General features: G+C 40.4%; 1 protein-coding gene across 2 annotated transcripts in view; it reads right to left on the bottom strand.

Moving 5' to 3' along the window:
* RASA3 (RAS p21 protein activator 3) overlaps positions 1–17,738 on the bottom strand; it is a 171,347-nt gene that overhangs the window by 152,834 nt on the left and 775 nt on the right. The window contains exon 2 of one of the 2 annotated variants that reach the window (XM_063149888.1): positions 6,957–7,047. The exons of the other annotated variant lie outside the window; for it this stretch is intronic. Coding sequence (XP_063005958.1) covers positions 6,957–6,993 — 37 coding nt within the window. The 5' untranslated portion in view covers positions 6,994–7,047. The remainder of the gene's footprint in view (positions 1–6,956; positions 7,048–17,738) is intronic. 2 annotated transcript variants of the gene reach the window in all.

Below are 17,738 nucleotides of genomic sequence, written 5' to 3'. Positions count from 1 at the left end.
AAGGAGAATTCCCTTTCTGTCCTCTGGAAGAGGACTACAGCTGTATCACCAGCAAGTACCTGTCAGCTTTCTTTGCTAACCAAGCTTTGGTGCCAAGAGAATAATCCTGACAACAAGACATATAAGGTTATTAAATCAAGGCAGTGACACCTTATTTTATATTTCTGATTTCTGTCTGCAAGAACAATTTAAAAAAACAGGCATCTAAATGAGATGGGGAAAAAAAGAGAAAAATAGCTGAAACAAACGTGAAAAGTAAGATGAAGGGAAAAGGAAGAGATCATGTTAATAATGGAAAGTAAAAGAACATCTAGAACAAGACAAGGTTCCAGAAATAGCATTATTCCAGTAGTCTCCTGTGAAAGCAATTTAGGAAGTAGCAAAGAATTCTTATTCCCTCTTGGATAATGACAGCATTTGGAAGTTTTACTGTCCTCAGCCTTCCTGCTTTGCCCTTCTTCTGAAAGTCACTCCTTTCCTGGCATAGTGAACAGCAGAACAGGAGTCACAAACCCATTTTGTGATTGCAACCCTATACATCAACATATTTTGATTTCTGTAGTTTAAGTTAAAATACTGTTGTTCCTATGCAGACAATAACTTCCCACACCAAAAATGGACTTGTGAGGATACTAACCTTTTTACCTATGCAGCTAAACATAGCAAAATTTGTAAACAGAACTGTAGAATTAGCTGGACAATCAGGTGGAAGGATTCATACAGTTTAGGATACTAAGGGGTTAAGTATTCTGTAAGAGTGTAGATATTAAAGGCATTATGTCTTCAATATAGTGAAAAAACCATGAAGCAAAATGACATAAAAGCCATTTCCCTTACAATTCCCAACAAAATTCCTTTGAGACTATAACAGCTAGTAAAGAAAAAGACTAACTGGGAAAATGACTATAAGCCAGCAGCAACTGTAGCATAACTAAGTGATCTGATTACAATTTGGAGTTTTCTTCCATATGACAATTTTCATCTAAAATTGATGCCAGCATCAAACCATGACAGTATCCAAGCCCTCTCCAGCAAGGACCCAATTGGCTGACAGCAAATACTTCATAGTGAGGGTTGTAGAAAATCTTCAGAGGCTCTGAAGCCCCTGAGCCATTTGCCACAAATGAGGGAGAGTTCTTAGCAGAGCAATTCTCTCCCACTGCAGCAACACTTCCTTCTTTACTCATGATTTCATGCAATTTTTGTGGCTGTCACAGTAATTGCATTCACAGAGTGAAAATACTAAAAATACATAAAATTTGTTTCAAGCTTCCCTTTTAATAGGATTTTGCAGCTTGAAACAAGGAGAAGCAGCACCACATGACTGATCAACTCTTTGCATGTTATTATCTTCCATTCTGTTACACCACCACTGATCTATGGTCTGGGGGACAGACACATATTCTGTACTACTTATTTTTAATTACACTTCTTCAAAAGAAAATGTGGATTAAAATCACAAATTATCTTAGCATAGCCAAGTAGGGTAGCAGCAATTATGTGCAATTATAAGGATAGTAGGGTTATCAATTGAAACCAATACTTAAACCAGTATCAGCTCTTCCTTTATTTAAAATAGAATTTCATCTGCACTCATGTTGGAGGCTGTGCTTAGATATGCTTTTCTAAGGTATTTTCTCCTTTCTCATTTGCAACATGGATCAGTAGAAAATGTTTGAAACTATGATGAAAACTTCTTTTCTGAGAGACAGAAATTTTAGCACACAAGAATTTTTAGTACTGAACTAATAGTAGAAATACCACCTACCATAACCACCACCTTACAGTACTTTGCTGAATGCCACACAGCTGCAAACTGCCAATTTTCTCCTGGCTTGAGAAAAGTGGCAGTTTCCCAGGGCAGGATCCCCAAACCCACCAAGCCAGAGAGAAAAGCTTCACCATACCTAAGTGTCTGGGTCAAGAAGGAAAAGGGATTCTTGTTTTCCCAGACAGAAGTGGGACTGGTCCAATGTGCTGCAGCAACACACATCCCAGAGTGCATTGAGTATGTCCAGAGCCCCTGTGGAGGAGGTGACCTCCGTGCAGTGGTCAACCACAGAGCTCCATGGCTGGATGGAGGTCACTCAAGCCACCAGCCATGATGGGAAAGTGTCAGGACAGACAAACTCAGCTTCTGTTGGGCACATATTATCTGTTTCCTTCAACAGTAGCTCATTTCTAAAAGAAAGATTATGAACTCTTTAAACAAGAGCCAGAAAGTAATTTAATGAACCAAAACTTCCTTTGCTATCAGAAGGAAGATGACAACTTGGCTTTAGTAGCAATTCTAATTTTTAATGAAAATATTCTATGCCCTTATGGCTGAACTCAAACACCCTGGAATTCCCCTGCTTCACGTGGTTCTAGCTGGATCATCAGGGCACAATGTAAGGAGCCAGCTATCCTTAACAAGCTACATCATTGAACCCAAATATTTCTTATCTCCTTTTCTTCTTTAAAAGCTTCATTTTGGGAAAATAATAATGTAAAACACCTGACCAAATGCCACTTCCCTTATAATTAAGTAGAAATATTACTCTCTTCAAATCCCTGGCTCCAAAATGAAAACACTTTGCTACTGAAGCACTGGTATGATTACAAACTAAATACTTGAAACAAAAGAGAACTGAAGTACCACTTAAAAAAAAGAATGTTAAGAGTTACAGGAAATGTTAATCTCAGGGTCAAGTTCTTCATTCATTTTCACTATTGTCAATCCTGGCTAGCAGCTTTATCTTCATTGCAGTTGCTGTGAGTATTATAGCCCTACATTAAGAAACCATGTAAAAAAAACCCTGATTAGCTCATTTTGAAGTTTTAAAGACATTGGACTGAGATGAACTACCAGCGCAATGCCATGGGAAACAAGAGGTCACTCTTCCCCTCTAACTCCAATTCTTGTGCCTCTCTTCCATTCTGTTTCTCTTATACTTGTGCTCTTGAAATCCTGAGCAAGGTCAACTGCAAGAGAAAAAGATTTTTTAAAAAAAGGGAAATAGTCTTCCAGTGGGTTAATTCGTTAAATCAGTTAATTGAAGATGAATTTAAGACTAAGCAAGCAAGGAAGGAAGAAGTAAGGACACATAGTCCTTTGGTAAAGTAGAAAAACATTTACTCACTGCCTGGCAGTATTTAACACCAAAATAGCTCTCCTAAGAATTGATAGAAACACATGAAATCCAGTAAAATGGTTGCAACTCAATAATCCAGTTGGTTACCATAGAAAAGCTATGAATATAGACACAATAAGGGTTTGTCCAAGTTAGGAATGACTAATCTGGTATTCACACACACACCCCTTTAAACTGGACAAACACCAAGTATGAGTGTATTTATTTTATTACTGTTTCATATTTACCACAATAAAAGTAATATTACTTAAATATTCCAAATTTGTTGGGGTTTTTTTTTAACAGAGTTTTTATGATTTCAGGATAAAATTATTCACCAGGATTTCCAGTCCCAAATTTAAGCAAGAACAATAAGTTGAAACCATATTGTCTGCAGTTTTAAAAAATTGAGTCAGATCTTCTAAAAATGTTGCACTTGTACAATTGCATTAAAAGTTGTAAAACTGAAATATGAATTGTGATTATTTTTAATATTATTCATAGTTGCTTTCTAGTTACAGAATAAGCGGAGTTCATGTTTTCAAGTTTTTCTTTCCTCTTACAAAGTTAAGGAACCTTCTTTTGAAGTATTCAGTTGATGCAGCAGCAGGAACATGATAAAAAGGGGGAGAGAAAGAGGTGTTACAGTTTTATGGCACAGAAGTTGTAATAAAACTGTAACAGTGAGGATCTTTTTTATTAGATACCAGGAAAAAATTCTTCAGGCTGGTGAGGCACTGGAAGAGCTTGCCTAGAGAACCTCTGGATGCCCCATCCCTGGAAGTGTTTACAGACAGGTTAGATGGAGCTCAGAGCAGCCTGGGCTAGTGAAAGGTGTCCCTATCCATGGAAGGAGGGTTAGAACTGGACAATCTTTAAGGTCCCTCTCAATCCAAACCATTCTGTGATTCTGTGATCTTTCTTCCTTATTCTGTGATCTTTGTTCCTTTCCAACACTCATGTTTGGCCTTATCCTAACGTCACTGAAGTCACCTCAACTGCTCTGTGTTTTAAATGTACTTCTAAAAATAAATGGTATTTCTTATTAAAGAAAGGATGTAGGATTTAACTTGTATGTATTGAAAAACTACATCAGCACAAAAGAGCAAAAAAAAGCATCAGTGTCATGCAGCCACAAGCAGAGGTTACCAGGACAGAGTACAGCACAATAGTGTGTTTAAATCTGTGGTTTGATCTGTCCCTTCAGCATTAAAATAATTCCATCCCACCATACAGCCTGCTGTGAAGGATTGAAATGACACCTTCACCCCAGAGCTGAGGAACTCTGGCATAAAGTTTACTGTCACACTAACCAGAGGGTCATTCCACACCATTCTCACTATTTGCATTCCAAGACAAGCCAACTAGGGCAACATGCAAATCAGCTCAGGTATAAGAGAAGTTTAAACTTTTGAGTATAACAGTTATTCCACAGTCCTCAGCCACTACCCCAAATTCAAGCACATTTACATAGGACTGGACACAGATAACCACAGAGTTTGAGGTCCAGGTTCACAAGTCAGTGAGAGGCTGGTGCCTGAAATATCATGTGGGCATGTCACTTCCTTGCCAACAAGAGGTACAGATATTCTTTTGCTCTTCTACAGATGAAAAGCCAGAGTCTGAACAAACATTTGAACCACAATGTGTAGAAGCACTAGAGTTTATTGGGTTTCAGGAAGGCACTGTGCAATTTGTCATCCTGAAGTTCTGCTACAGCTCTCCAATTCACAAGCTCACTTCTGCTGGGACTTTGTGAACAGTAATTATTAAACCATACCTGGGGGATGATATGGCACATCAGGAGAAAGAACATGCCCATGGTGGAAACAAAGAACACACAGGAAGGAATGTGGAGACGTGATGGTTGATGTGCTACTGTGTTAGAGGGGAAGGTAATGAAAAACCCCCATGCCTGCTGTTGTTCCTGCCCTCAAACATCATTTCTAGCTGGAGCAGCCAAAGAAAAGTTAAATGAGGAAGGAAAGCTGAAATGGAACATCCTGGTCACCTCCACATCCGGCATCATCCTCTTTTTCCTTATTAACCAAATATAACCCAGATTTATTTCACTGTCACATTTTCTTTCAAATCAGCAGATTCTTTATTTTTTTAATTAAGGCAAAGCTTGCTAAAGCTGTTGGAAAACACACAAGCTCAAGCACAAGAATAATGGTTACAGTATATATGTGTATGCAGAAGTGATACACTACACCTCCTAGCAATTCCCTTGTCTGAAAGAAGAGCAAAAGGAGAAAATACTACAAAAACCATAGGGAAGTAATAATTTTCTTATATATTTAAGTAATGCTGAAATATTTCTTCAGCCTGTAGAAGCTTGACATTTACATGTACTGTTAAAGGAATAGAAGAAAATCCTTCTTTGGTATATGAACAGAGATGCAACTTGTGAAGTGAATCACAGCTACCTTTCTGCAGTACTTTCTTTCAGTACTTTTTGGGACTGTCAATAACCTGACAAAGGAATTCAGCCACAGATGAGAAAGATTTTTTGCTTTCTTACCTATTTCTTTGTCGCTCATGACCAACAGAAAATTAATTTTATATCCTGCATCAACCAGCAAATTTTGAGTCTCATTTCCATTTTAAAACTCACAGTTCTCTTCATGAATTAAATATGGCATCTAGTAATACAATCGCTACAGTAAGGCTGGAATTTTAGTTCCAATAATACACTGATTAAACTCTGCCCTCAGGAGTTTCAGCTTTCAGCATGACAAAGGTTGCTTTGATTATCCCACGTCTGCATTATCTATGTATAAGGGCTTAAGTACAGTGCCATGATTTGGGAGGCATGTGGAATCGTGCCTGTCATATATAATCTATAGGCATACACACAAATTAAATCCCATTGAGTTGGATTCCCTGGTGCCTTCCCAGAGCTCAGCTGGCATAGCTGCACTGAAAATTGGTCCCATTCTCAGGAGACAGACAATCACTGCTTGCCTCTGCCTTCCCACCCCCATCCTCCAGCTGTCCTTCCTGGAGCAGCTTGCTGCTTCATTTGTGCACTGCCAGCACTTCATTGCAGGAACTGTGGCCTCCAAATTGCTCCTGCCACTTCATTAACGCCATCAGAAACAGAAGCATTTGCTGAACAGCATAATATTGATAATTGGTTTAATTTGGTCTCACCACCTCTGCCAGGCTTCCATGCAACAGAAGCATAAAGAGCAAACCTGGCCAAGCTCTTTTAACAGCCTGCATGGCACAAGTTTCATTGCACTTTAAGGCTCCTTAGTTTAAAGCTTAGCACAAATTAGAATACAAATTAACAGGTCACAGTGCAAGAAAGCACAGCTTTAACAGGCATGGCTTGCATCTCCCAGAGGCCAGCACACCTTGGATTTTGGGCCAGCTGGTACATAGCAAACAGAGGGCACCTGCAGCCTGGCTGCACTCACATAAATCCGTGTGAAAATACACAAGGAAAGACAAGCAAAGGTGGTGTAGACTCTCAGGAAATACTGGTTATGCACTGGTCACAGTCCCTGCAGCTTTTCTATTTTCTGTCTTTTGCAGCAGTTCAGTCTCTCCTTTGCTACATATGTTCTCACAGCCCTGAAAGCGAGCTTCTCGTGTGAAGTTAATGTGCAAATTACTTCATCTTTGCTGCTGCTCCAACTTCATAACTGTATTTTGCAGTACTGATACATCCTGTATCACACTTTTAGAACACACCAGCAGTCACCAGCTAAAGCATTTCAGCGTCACATCTATATCCTAGGCTAGGCAAAACGTGACTGATAGCTTAAACAACACAAAAAAGACACACAGATTGGCAGGCACATGAGCTGGCAGGCACACAGTAAGGACACAGACCTGACTGGTGCAAGCTCCTGGCAATGAGGACACACATGGAGGCACCTCTGTCCACTGCACTGTCTTAGGACATCAGCTGAAGTGAGTCTTACTGTGAAAAATCAAAGCAAAATTTGCAAACATGATCTAAAGAAGGTATAAAACACATATCACATTATAACACTAGTCACAAAAATTTGCAAAAGTTTGCAAATCTACAGATATGAGGGAAAAATAAAATTCACATTTGCTGGAAAAATCAGAGAAACAAAATACCAGCAAATGGTCACAAGTGCATAGAGCTAGTCTGGACTTGAATCAAGATCAGTTTAAAGTACTTCAGAGATCCAATCTAAATGTTTTGCACAACAAGTTTCAGGCTTTGATTTTGTGAGCTGAAGGCAGTAGCCCATTTCCTCTAGGCTGCATGCAACTAATAACAGCTGTAAAATGGTTCTGGCTGCCTGACAAGGCATACTTTCATCCTCTGACCTTTCTGAGAAAAATACCGAGGTTGGCATAGATGTACTGGCACATTTTTTCCATCATATAACATATTATGCTGATGCAACTAATCACTACACTGTAAACACGATTTTATTTTCATGTTTATAATTTCTCAGACTGATAAACACTTTCTGCTATGGAGTTTATAAAAATATACATTTTTTTAAAAATCTTGTTTGTATTTCAGAGTTCTTATAAAGAGAAGAATATTTTGAATGCTATGTTACCTCCAATACCAAAGATAGACATTAGAGTTTGACATACTTGGGCTCCATGTTCTGTGCAATGAAAATTCCCAGTACAAGTACATGGCCTACTTATGAAACCAACCAGGAAGTGGGGAGAAGAAATGACACCAACTTGGGAGTTCAAATTATGTGCCAAAATGAAATATCCTGTTTACAAAGGCACTCGGCATTCTCAGACAGAAAGCAAATAAAAAAAAATAGAAGCCTTCTTTTGTTGGCTAAGTATGGTTCCATATCTTAATTAGATAATCAAATTTGAATAAAGATGTTTGCCTCCAGTTTAAAAATGTTGTTATCTGACCACACTTGTAAATGGCAAACAGCTCAAGCCACTAAAATCAAAGGGGAGGCTAATTGCATTAGGCTAAAGCATGCAAAGGGCTTGACTTTACAAGCCCTTCATGTACAGAGCTCTGACTGCCTACAGGATCAGAGCCTTACATGGGGATCTGAGACCTTCCTGGCCCTTTCAGTTCTATTCCTCATGCTTGAAGAGCTAGCTTGCCATCTGGCATAGGCTTGCAGCAGCTGCACAAGATAAACTCAAGCAAAACATATTGGCACAGGAGTAATTAACAATTAGAGGGGGCAAGTACTGCACATTACCTTATCTAAACAAAAGCTCGTGGGGAGTCCACACCCCTGAGTACATCATGATCACCTACCACCTTTTCAGCTGCAGAATTTATTCTTCAGCCTTAGGGGTCTGGGGAATGCTTCATCCAAATCACTGCTCCCAAGTATATTTTGGGCTAAACTTTAAAATTTTGGTCTTAAACTATGAATGCACATATATATACACACGTTTAAAATATATGAAAACCGAAAAAGCTCTTTTGATAAGTTCAGTAAAATGCCTGCATTTTTTGGTTTACTTGAATTTTATAGTACTTTCAAAGCTCCCCCCCAGTAAGCACTCTGTTTAACCGAAAATACAGTTTGACCCAATCATGCAACTGAAGAAATAAACTTATTTTTACAGAAGAAAAGAATAACCAGTTCACAACTTGGAAGAGGTATTTAATGGCAAATTACTAAGTATCATCGTATTGCTCACAGAAGTGACTGGGATCTTTGCAGATCTTTCCACATGTGTCTTGGAACATGTACTGAGTAAATCTCTCAAGTAGACATAGAAAATAATTTAGGGTGGAAAGGACCTCAAAAATCAAGTCCCATTACAAGTCATAACCACACTGCCAAGTCCACCACCAAACCATGTCCCCAAGTGCCACATCTACACATCTTTTGAATACCTCCAGAGATGGTGACTCCAACACTTTCCTGGGCAGCCTGTTCCAATGTTTGTCAATGCTTTCTATGAAGAAATGTTTTCTGATATTCAATCTAAACCTCCCCACGACTTGAGGGCCATTTTGTTTTGTCCTATTGCTTGTTATCTGGAAGAAGAAACCAACCCCCACCTGGCTACAACCTCCTTTCAGGCAGTTGTAAAGAGAGGTAAGGTCATCCCTCAGCCTCTTCATCTCCAGGCTAACCCTCAGCTGCTGCTCATATTTGTGCTCCTGGCCCTTCACCAGCTCCCTTGCTCTCCTCTGGACACTCTCCAGCACCAGTGGAAATTTTCTTGCAGTGAGGGACTCAGAACTGAGGTGTGGCCTCACCGGTGCTGAGTACAGAGGGACAATCCCTGCCCTGCTCCTGCTGCCACACCATTGCTGATCCAGGCCAGGATGCCATTGGCCTTCTTGGGCACCTGGGCACTGCTGGCTCATGTTCAGCTGCTGTCACCAGCACCCCAGGTCCTTTTCCACTGGGCAGCTTCCCAGGCACTCTGCCCCAGCCTGTAGTTCTGCAGGGTGTTGTTGGGACCCAAGGGCAGCTTGTTGAGCCTCACATAATTGGCCTTGGCCCATCAATCCAGCCTGTTCAGATCCTCCTGCAGAACTTCCTATCCTCCAGCAGATTTACACTCCCATCCAATTTGGTGTCCTCTGCTGAGAGTGTACTTTGTCCCCTCATCCATATCATTGACAATGATATTGAACAGATCTTTATATGCAGAAGAAAAGACAGTTTTCTCTTTACACCACAAAAGTATGTGTTTTCTAAGAGCCAGGTAAAGAATTTTTATGTCATGAAAGTGAAATGCATAGCTCCTTTAAAGTCCAGCTACTTGTGACTTGCTCGGTCACTCTTGCTGAGAGTGACCATGTTAATCCCACTGTGGTAAATGTGTGAAGTTCTAGAAAGTGATTTTCAATTCCTCAGTTTCCACAAGGCCAAACAACTCAACTTAGTTGAGTCCAGTAGGACTGAAAGCTGGACTGAGTTTATTCAGAAGAGAGAAAAGGCTGTTTAGACTTGAGATACTGGACAGGAAGAGAGAGAAAGCTGCCCCATGCATGTGATTTTGTGTTTAGACAAGACTACCAACTCTACTTCCTTTAATCACCTCTCCCCCTCCTGCTTTGGGCATTAAACTGGAACAGCTTCACACATGCAGTGAGCATTACCTGTGATTCTTGTGCAGAGCAGCCCTGGTCTGTATGTACAACAAAACCATTCTCACAGGTACATCAGGTTCTACTCACATGTGATAACTGATGAATTTTAGACATTTGGAGTTACCATGCTTAGAGCAAATATATGTCCTTGAGCAGTAAGCCTGGACTATCCTGAACCTGCATGAGACCTAATGCCCATCCAATCAACATCCCAAGTGCAATAACTCTCACAAGTTTCTACTGCATTGTTGAGCAGAAACATAAACAAACATTTTAGCTGAGTCTGCATCCTGGGCATCCAAGGGATTTATGCTGCATGTAGAAAATGCTGCCAGCAGTTCTTGGGGTCTCCAGTCTAACAATGAACACAAGAAAATGCAGCATCTCTGACAGGTCCTGCCTCAGAGACCTTTGTGCCAGATTGTGATACCCCCAGTGTCACATAAAGAGCAGTGTGATTCTCGTTCTAAACCTCAGTCATTTTCTACTAGCTGCTGCCAGGCAGGAGGAGTGAAAACAAAACAACATGCAGAAACTGGATCTGTGGCAGCCAAGAGATTTCCTCCTCCAGGGGAATTTCTTACTGGTCATTTTCAAGCCCAATTCAATCTCCTACATCAACTGGAAAATGAAATCAGATAAACTTGACAAAGTTGATGATGAGAGACAGAACCTGGTACCTTTCTAAAAGTCACTTCCCAGGTGCACCCATTCTCCCTCCAGCCACAACATCTGGCATCTATAGGAGCCCCAAGCAGGTTTTGATCACGGTCCAGGTGGACATGTACATGCCAAGAGGTCAGCTGAATGCTGTACAATCAAGAAATCAACTGGTATTGGCATTGCCAGAACCAAAGGGAGGCATCACACATGCCAAAGGTGAGTCAGTTAGCAAAAATCATAACCTTTAACACCAAAACACACTGAGGCTGCTTTGCTGTGCTTCCAAAAGAGTGCATTGATCTAGAGACTGGAACAGTCCAGGCAGCAGTTAGAGAAAAAAAAAAGCAAACCCTTCTTGATACTCTTCCAAACCAACAGAAATGCACTTACATTCTTACAGTTACCATCCAAATAACTGATCACATTTCATCACGAAGAAACATGTTGCTATTGCCTGAGGCAAGCACAGAATCTACTAAGGAACCAAATAGGAACAAATGAGATATTAAGCCTGAACTTGACTAGCAACATTCCAGTTCCTACCATATTTTTGGGGGGGGTTAATATTAGGAGGACAGATTATTCTATGCAATTTGTTACTTTCCTGTGGATTGTATCTACCTGTAGAAAAGTGCAACTCAGCAAATCAGGACATGATTTATCTCTCTGGCCTTTGAAGGACAGGTGAGGTGCTCTTGGTTAATATACTGAGGAATGCAGCTCTGGACAAACCCTTGAGACTGACGCAAGCCTTGTCTCTCATTAAGCTAAAAGCCAAGAGGATTTTCAAATTTATTTTCAAACCATTTCTAAACTTCCAGTATGTGTGAAGAATTCATCAACTACTGATAAAAAATAAAACATCCAAGGAATGGAACTCTGCTTAGTCATGCTGAAGAGGAGCTAAGGGCGCTGATTCTGATTCTGCAAGAGGCATCCTCAGCCCCTGTGACTAATGTGACTCAGTGGCACCTCAGGTACTGTGGAGTGCTTGGTGTTTGGTTCCACGAATCTCGACTAAAGGCATTTATCTCCGTTTGCTCATCACAAAAAAAGCCCTTAAAAAGTACTTGTAGAGGTCATCACATACTGTGAGAAATGAGCACTGAAGAGGGCAAAACCCAAGTTCCACCTTTATAAAGATTGCTGGCAACAAATCAGAAGATATTCTCTCCTCAGCTGAACCTTAGTATCCATTTATTTATCTTCTTTCTGGATGAAATAAAATAGCCAGACAAATTAAACATGGCCAAGTGCTGCAATGATCCACACATCGGCTTGAGGAATACGGGCTCAGTTAGCACATAATTGACTGCTCCAGGACTCGTAATCCCGTTGAACAGTGACCCCTAGTGTTGTTCGGCAGCATCTTTGCTTTTTCTTGGGTGTTGGGCAAAAAAGATCGCATAAATTGTAATAAAATGAAGCTGCCTTTATACTACACGGCAGTATCAATGCTCAGCCTCTGTTGTGGATGAGTGGAATGCATCTCAGTCAAAGCAGAGAGGCGGCAATATGTTTCATTGAGGTAAGGTAATAATTTGACAGAGTTCAATAAATTCCATGGAATTTAACAGTGTTTAACAAGGTTCAGTAAGTTTGATGGCAAGGCTTACCTCATTAATTCATGCATGGGAGAAAAAGGCGGGGGAGGGGATGGAAGGGAAAGGAGGAGAAGAGGGGGAAGGGAGGAAAGGAAAAAGAAAAGGAGGAAAAGGAAAGAAAAGGAAAGGAAAGGAAAGGAAAGGAAAGGAAAGGAAAGGAAAGGAAAGGAAAGGAAAGGAAAGGAAAGGAAAGGAAAGGAAAGGAAAGGAAAGGAAAGGAAAGGAAAGGAAAGGAAAGGAAAGGAAAGGAAAGGAAAGGAAAGGAAAGGAAAGGAAAGGAAAGGAAAGGAAAGGTTAGGTTTTAATTCTGCAGTAACTATTGAAAGCTGTAAAACCCTCTTAAACTCCCATTTTCTACTTAGAATAAGAACCAATTTGTAAGTTTTCAGTTTTCTAAGAAACAGCAGAAATTCGTTCGCACACAAACCCTCAGCTGACTCGAAACTTTTACAGTAACACTAGAGGGCAGGAGAGCAGCTTTTGCTCCAAGCCTTGCAATTTCAACTCCATCTGGCTAAAGACGTGCTGAGGAATGTCTCTTTTGTAAGGGAACAAAATAGAAATGAGGTATTTCTCTTCTTATAGACTATTTAAATCTGCTAAAACTATCATTTTTTATTACCACATACTAGCACAAGAAAGGTAGTGCCAATTTGAGCTAAAGAATTTCATTTGCAATTAAATATCCTTTCAAAAACACTTTATTTTTAAACATAATCCAGCATCTCTTCATTCATTTCACTTACGCAATCTTTACTGGAAGATTTAGTTAATGTTTTTTAGGCTACTCCTCCTCCAGAAAATATTTTTTCAAAACATATTGTTTTATATATCCCAGTCAGTTGTAAAGAGCTCGGATTCACTGAGCTGCCCTCCCCATCCATAAGCTGAGGACCATCAGGTTCTGCTCTCACAACTAATTTCCTTGATAGTCAAGAGGAACAGCCTTTTCTGGGTTTCTGACTGCTGTACAAAGAATTAGTGAGAATTAGTGTCTTTGAACAGAGTATTTCACAGAATCTCAATGTGGTTGAGGTTTGCAGCCACCTTTGCAGGCCAGGGGACCCAACTCCCAGCTGAAGCAGGGCCACTGGGAGCTGTCTGCCCAGGCCCATGTCCAGATGACTTCTGAATATCTCCAGGGACAGAGGCTCCACAATCTCCCTGGGCAGCCTGTGGCAGTGCTTGGTTACCCTCACAGTGAAAAAGTGTTCTCTGATTATCAGATGGACCCTCCTGAGCTTCAGGCTGTGCCCATTGCCTCTGCTTAGCATTGCCCCACTGGGCACCTGTGACCACAGTATTTATTTACAAGTTGCAGAATCATGCACAACTACTTGTCACGTCAGAGCATTTTAAAATGTGCAATCTGGCACTAAAACAAAGAAACTAAAACCAGTCTGGAACCTCAGATTAGGAACTTCTGCAGAAGCCAATGCTGTTTTAAAGTGGGGTGGCATAGGACCCCCCTAAACAAGGCTCAATACTCAGTCATGGGAAAAAGCATGCTCAAGTCTCAGTCCTAAACAACACAAATGTCTAGGGACATAAAATAGAGGGGATTCACACCATGAGCACTAATCTGTCAAAATGCAAATGTGATTATGCAAAATACCAAGAGCACCTGCAAGAACAGTAATCGTGATCTATCTAATATCGAGGTACCATGAGAGATTTTGTTTACTTTTTGCCTGCTTGTGAGAACATGCTCCGGTTTTTTGTTCATTTTTTTTGTTGGGTTTTTTTTTTTTTTTTTTTGCTAAAAAGTTTCCATGAAATGGTAAAGTGTTTCTCTGACATGCATACTGATGACAGCAATGACAGGAGTTAAAAAACAGCTGCAACAGCAGTGATAAAAGATAGAAGACAGCTTTTCAGGATAATGACAGAGACAACAATAAACATGGAGATAAAAAAACGCAAGCAAAACTAATCCCAAAGATGCTACAAAACTGCTTTTCAAGGAAATCAAAAGTATACATATTTTAACTATTTTCTGTTTCACATTGATTGTTTCTTATGCAGCCATTTATTAAATTTCTTTATGGAATTGAAGGATACAAGTGCCAAGCAATAACATCTCAGTATAAGAAAGCTGCATCTGTCTGGTACAGTGACCTGAGAAAAGTAAAAGTTGTTCTCCGGATATGATTATTTCAAAATATTACATCTTAGCAATGGGATAATTGAAATCTATATTTCTTAAAAAAAATGCCAACAAACTAGATTTCATGTTGACTAATCAGAAAATATGTCACGGATTCCTTTGTCCATGCTGGTGCTGAACTGCAGTGGTGAGCAGTTCTCTTCACAGTTAAAGGAAATGAGTCACAGACTGCAGAGCTGCTCAAGCTGCAGCCCAGGCAAGGTGTGCTCAGTCTCACAGGCAGCAAAGTGATCACAGAGCTCCTTCTTCACCGTCCCAAGGGCGAGAGCCAAACTCTTAACCAAGCAGGGACATCAGCAGACTAGTCCCATACAGATGTCACAGACACTCCACAGCAAATGAGACAATACCTAAATACAGCTATGCCCCTACATGTGGAGAAACTCATTGAGGTCCTGGGTAGACTCCACTACAACACATTTGAATGGGACAGGTGCTAAAGATCTCATTCTAGTCAGGAGAAGTCTAATTAAGACAAACAACAGAGTCCAGAGAGCCAGTCAGCTCCCCTCAGTGCAGACACACATGCTTGGTCAGCCACGTTATTGATTTTGTGCCACTGGCAACAGAAACTTCCAGGAAAATCAGAAAATCTGCACTGATGGCACAGCAAGCCCCAAGCACCTCATCTCGCTCCTGGTACATCTATCTCAGCTCACCACCTCTGGCCCCATAGATACCTTCTTCTCAACACATCTTCTCAACAGAAATCTAAGGAAAATAAGATGTAAAAAAAATCTTAATGAAGCAGAAAATAAGTCTTAGAGCTAAGTCTTGCTTCAACACATACAATTTCTTTATACCTACATAGAGGAGCCTAACTGTAGTAAGTTAACATATATTTGTAATAGAAGTCACTTTTTGTGATGCAAATATTTATTTCTCTGTGTTAAAATTTGTCCTGAAGGTGTTACATTTTATTGTGATCAACATGAAGAAGCAAAAGAAGATTGTGTTATCTTCATTTCCTTAAAACAGATTTCTCTTTTCTTGATTTCTGAGCAAGAAAGATGAAAGCATCCTCAAACTCATCCTAGACACTCCTGTTAGCTAAAATGGAGTAGTACTGCATGAAGGAGAGAAATCAGCATGAAAGAGGCCACTCTTCCAAAATTAATCTCTTGGAAAAAACAAAGCCAAATGTGATCTTGGTTGTTCTGATACAATCAATGGGATTCTCTTATCACCACTGCAATGAGTAAAAACCTGCTGCAGAAAACAAATACCAAGATTCTTTGCTTTACAGCAACAGGTTTGTGTCACAGACACATTTTATGAAAAATCCTTTTGTTAGGATCTTTTCTCCTGAGAAGCTGAGAGGCCTCAGAAATGAAATGTAAGCAATAATTATCTGCTGCTGTGGAATGCAAAAGGTTCATCTTTGATTGGTCTCATGTGGTTGTTTCTAATTGATGGACAATCACAATCCAGCTGTATCAGACTGTCTGGTCAATCACAAGATTTTATTATAATTCCTTTCCTTTCTTTGCTAGCCTTCTGATGAAATTCTTCCTTCTATTCTTTTAGTATAGTTTTAATATATAATTTTCTTTTAATGTAATATATATCATAAAATAATAAATCAGCCTTCTGAAGCATGGAGTCATATTCTTGTCTCTTCCCTTTTCCTGGGACCCCTAGGAACACTGCCACAGGTTTGCATCACCTACATAACTGCAGGACAAACAATGTTCTATGAGCAGCAAACACACAAAGGCTGGTTTTGATATCAACCAACTCATGTCGCCCCCAAATTTTTTTTGCCAAGCCCCAGCTTCTCTGTCTCCACAGTAACTCTAGTCCCTGTCCTCCCTTGTCCTTGAAGCCTTCTGAAACAATCTCCAGTTGTGATCCTGAGCCATGCACATCCTAACTGGGCTCCTGGCAGCCAAATGGAGCAGGTAACTCCTTGGCTGGAGCTGTAGCCTTCCTTGAGGAAAAGGGGGCACTTGTCTGTCCACATCTCTCTAATCTTGACACTGACTTCCACAAAAGTTGCAGAAACTGACTCTGCTTTTGGAGACCTGTCAGGCTTGCTCGGTAGTGACTAGTGGGATGAAAGATGTTTGGAAGAGGCAGGCCTGATTTACAGCAGCTGTGTAAGCCAAGCTAAAATAAGAAGGTGGAAATTTAAATAAAGGCCTCACTTTAATTGCAGATTGCGTTTTTGACAGCTCATGCAGCTCATCATGAGCAATCAAATAACAGAAGTTCAGGTACAGAAATATCATGCCAATAAGCTTAAAGGAAATGACACAATTTCTGTATGAAAAGGCAAGAATTCTGTAAGATAATTAAAGAATGCTGGTAGGAGACAAGATAAAGACAACTGCTTTCCTTTCCATTCTCTTCCCCTTCCATGCATGCCACAGGTGTCCTCAGTGGATCAAGTTCAGTCCATTTCCCAAATCACCTTTTTTAGACCCACTGAAAATCAAAATAATACCTTTTCCAAGTTTAGCCATGCTGCAGGCAGCTGAGGGAGAGTCACACGCCCTGGGAGCAATTCAGATATTCTGCCTCTGTAAAGTGGGGATTGCCAAGGGCTGCCCCTTGGCAGGTCTGCAGTTCTTATACACAACTTTGGAAACAGGAGCACACATGGGTTTGGGCTTGCAGGGATGGAGAAGAAAAACTTCAGAATGAGGGCTGCAGATGGTCACTCACTTTTTCCACCTACCTGAACAAAATAGCTGAGTTAGGGGCTGCCTCTGAAACCTTCCAGAAAGACTGACACCCACTCCTGGGCTATTTCAGAGAGAACTTCTCCCAGCTCAATACACACCTCCATTTCAGAGGCTTCACTTCAGCTACAGTACTCAAGCCAGAAACAAGGACACTTTCCAATATCAAAGAAGACTTATTTCATGTACCAACTGAAAGCAAACACACACTTTTACTTGATCAAGTTTACCTGGTCTGGTGTAAAGTGACCCTGCATATGGCAGGGAGATTGCAAATAGATGATCTTAAAAGTCCTCTCCAACCTGAATTGTTCTGTGATTCTATGAAATGTGCAAGCACCAAACTGACTTGGAAACAGTAATTTAAAAGCAGCAGGAAGAAGCTACGTGAAAGCACCAGCACATATCATGTCTACAGGTATTTTTAGAAGAGAAGAAAGAAGATAGCTAAAGTAGATAAAA

Source organism: Melospiza melodia, chromosome 2, assembly GCF_035770615.1.
Source record: "Melospiza melodia melodia isolate bMelMel2 chromosome 2, bMelMel2.pri, whole genome shotgun sequence".
Classification (NCBI taxonomy): domain Eukaryota; kingdom Metazoa; phylum Chordata; class Aves; order Passeriformes; family Passerellidae; genus Melospiza; species Melospiza melodia.
This window is presented reverse-complemented; position numbering and strand designations above follow the sequence as displayed.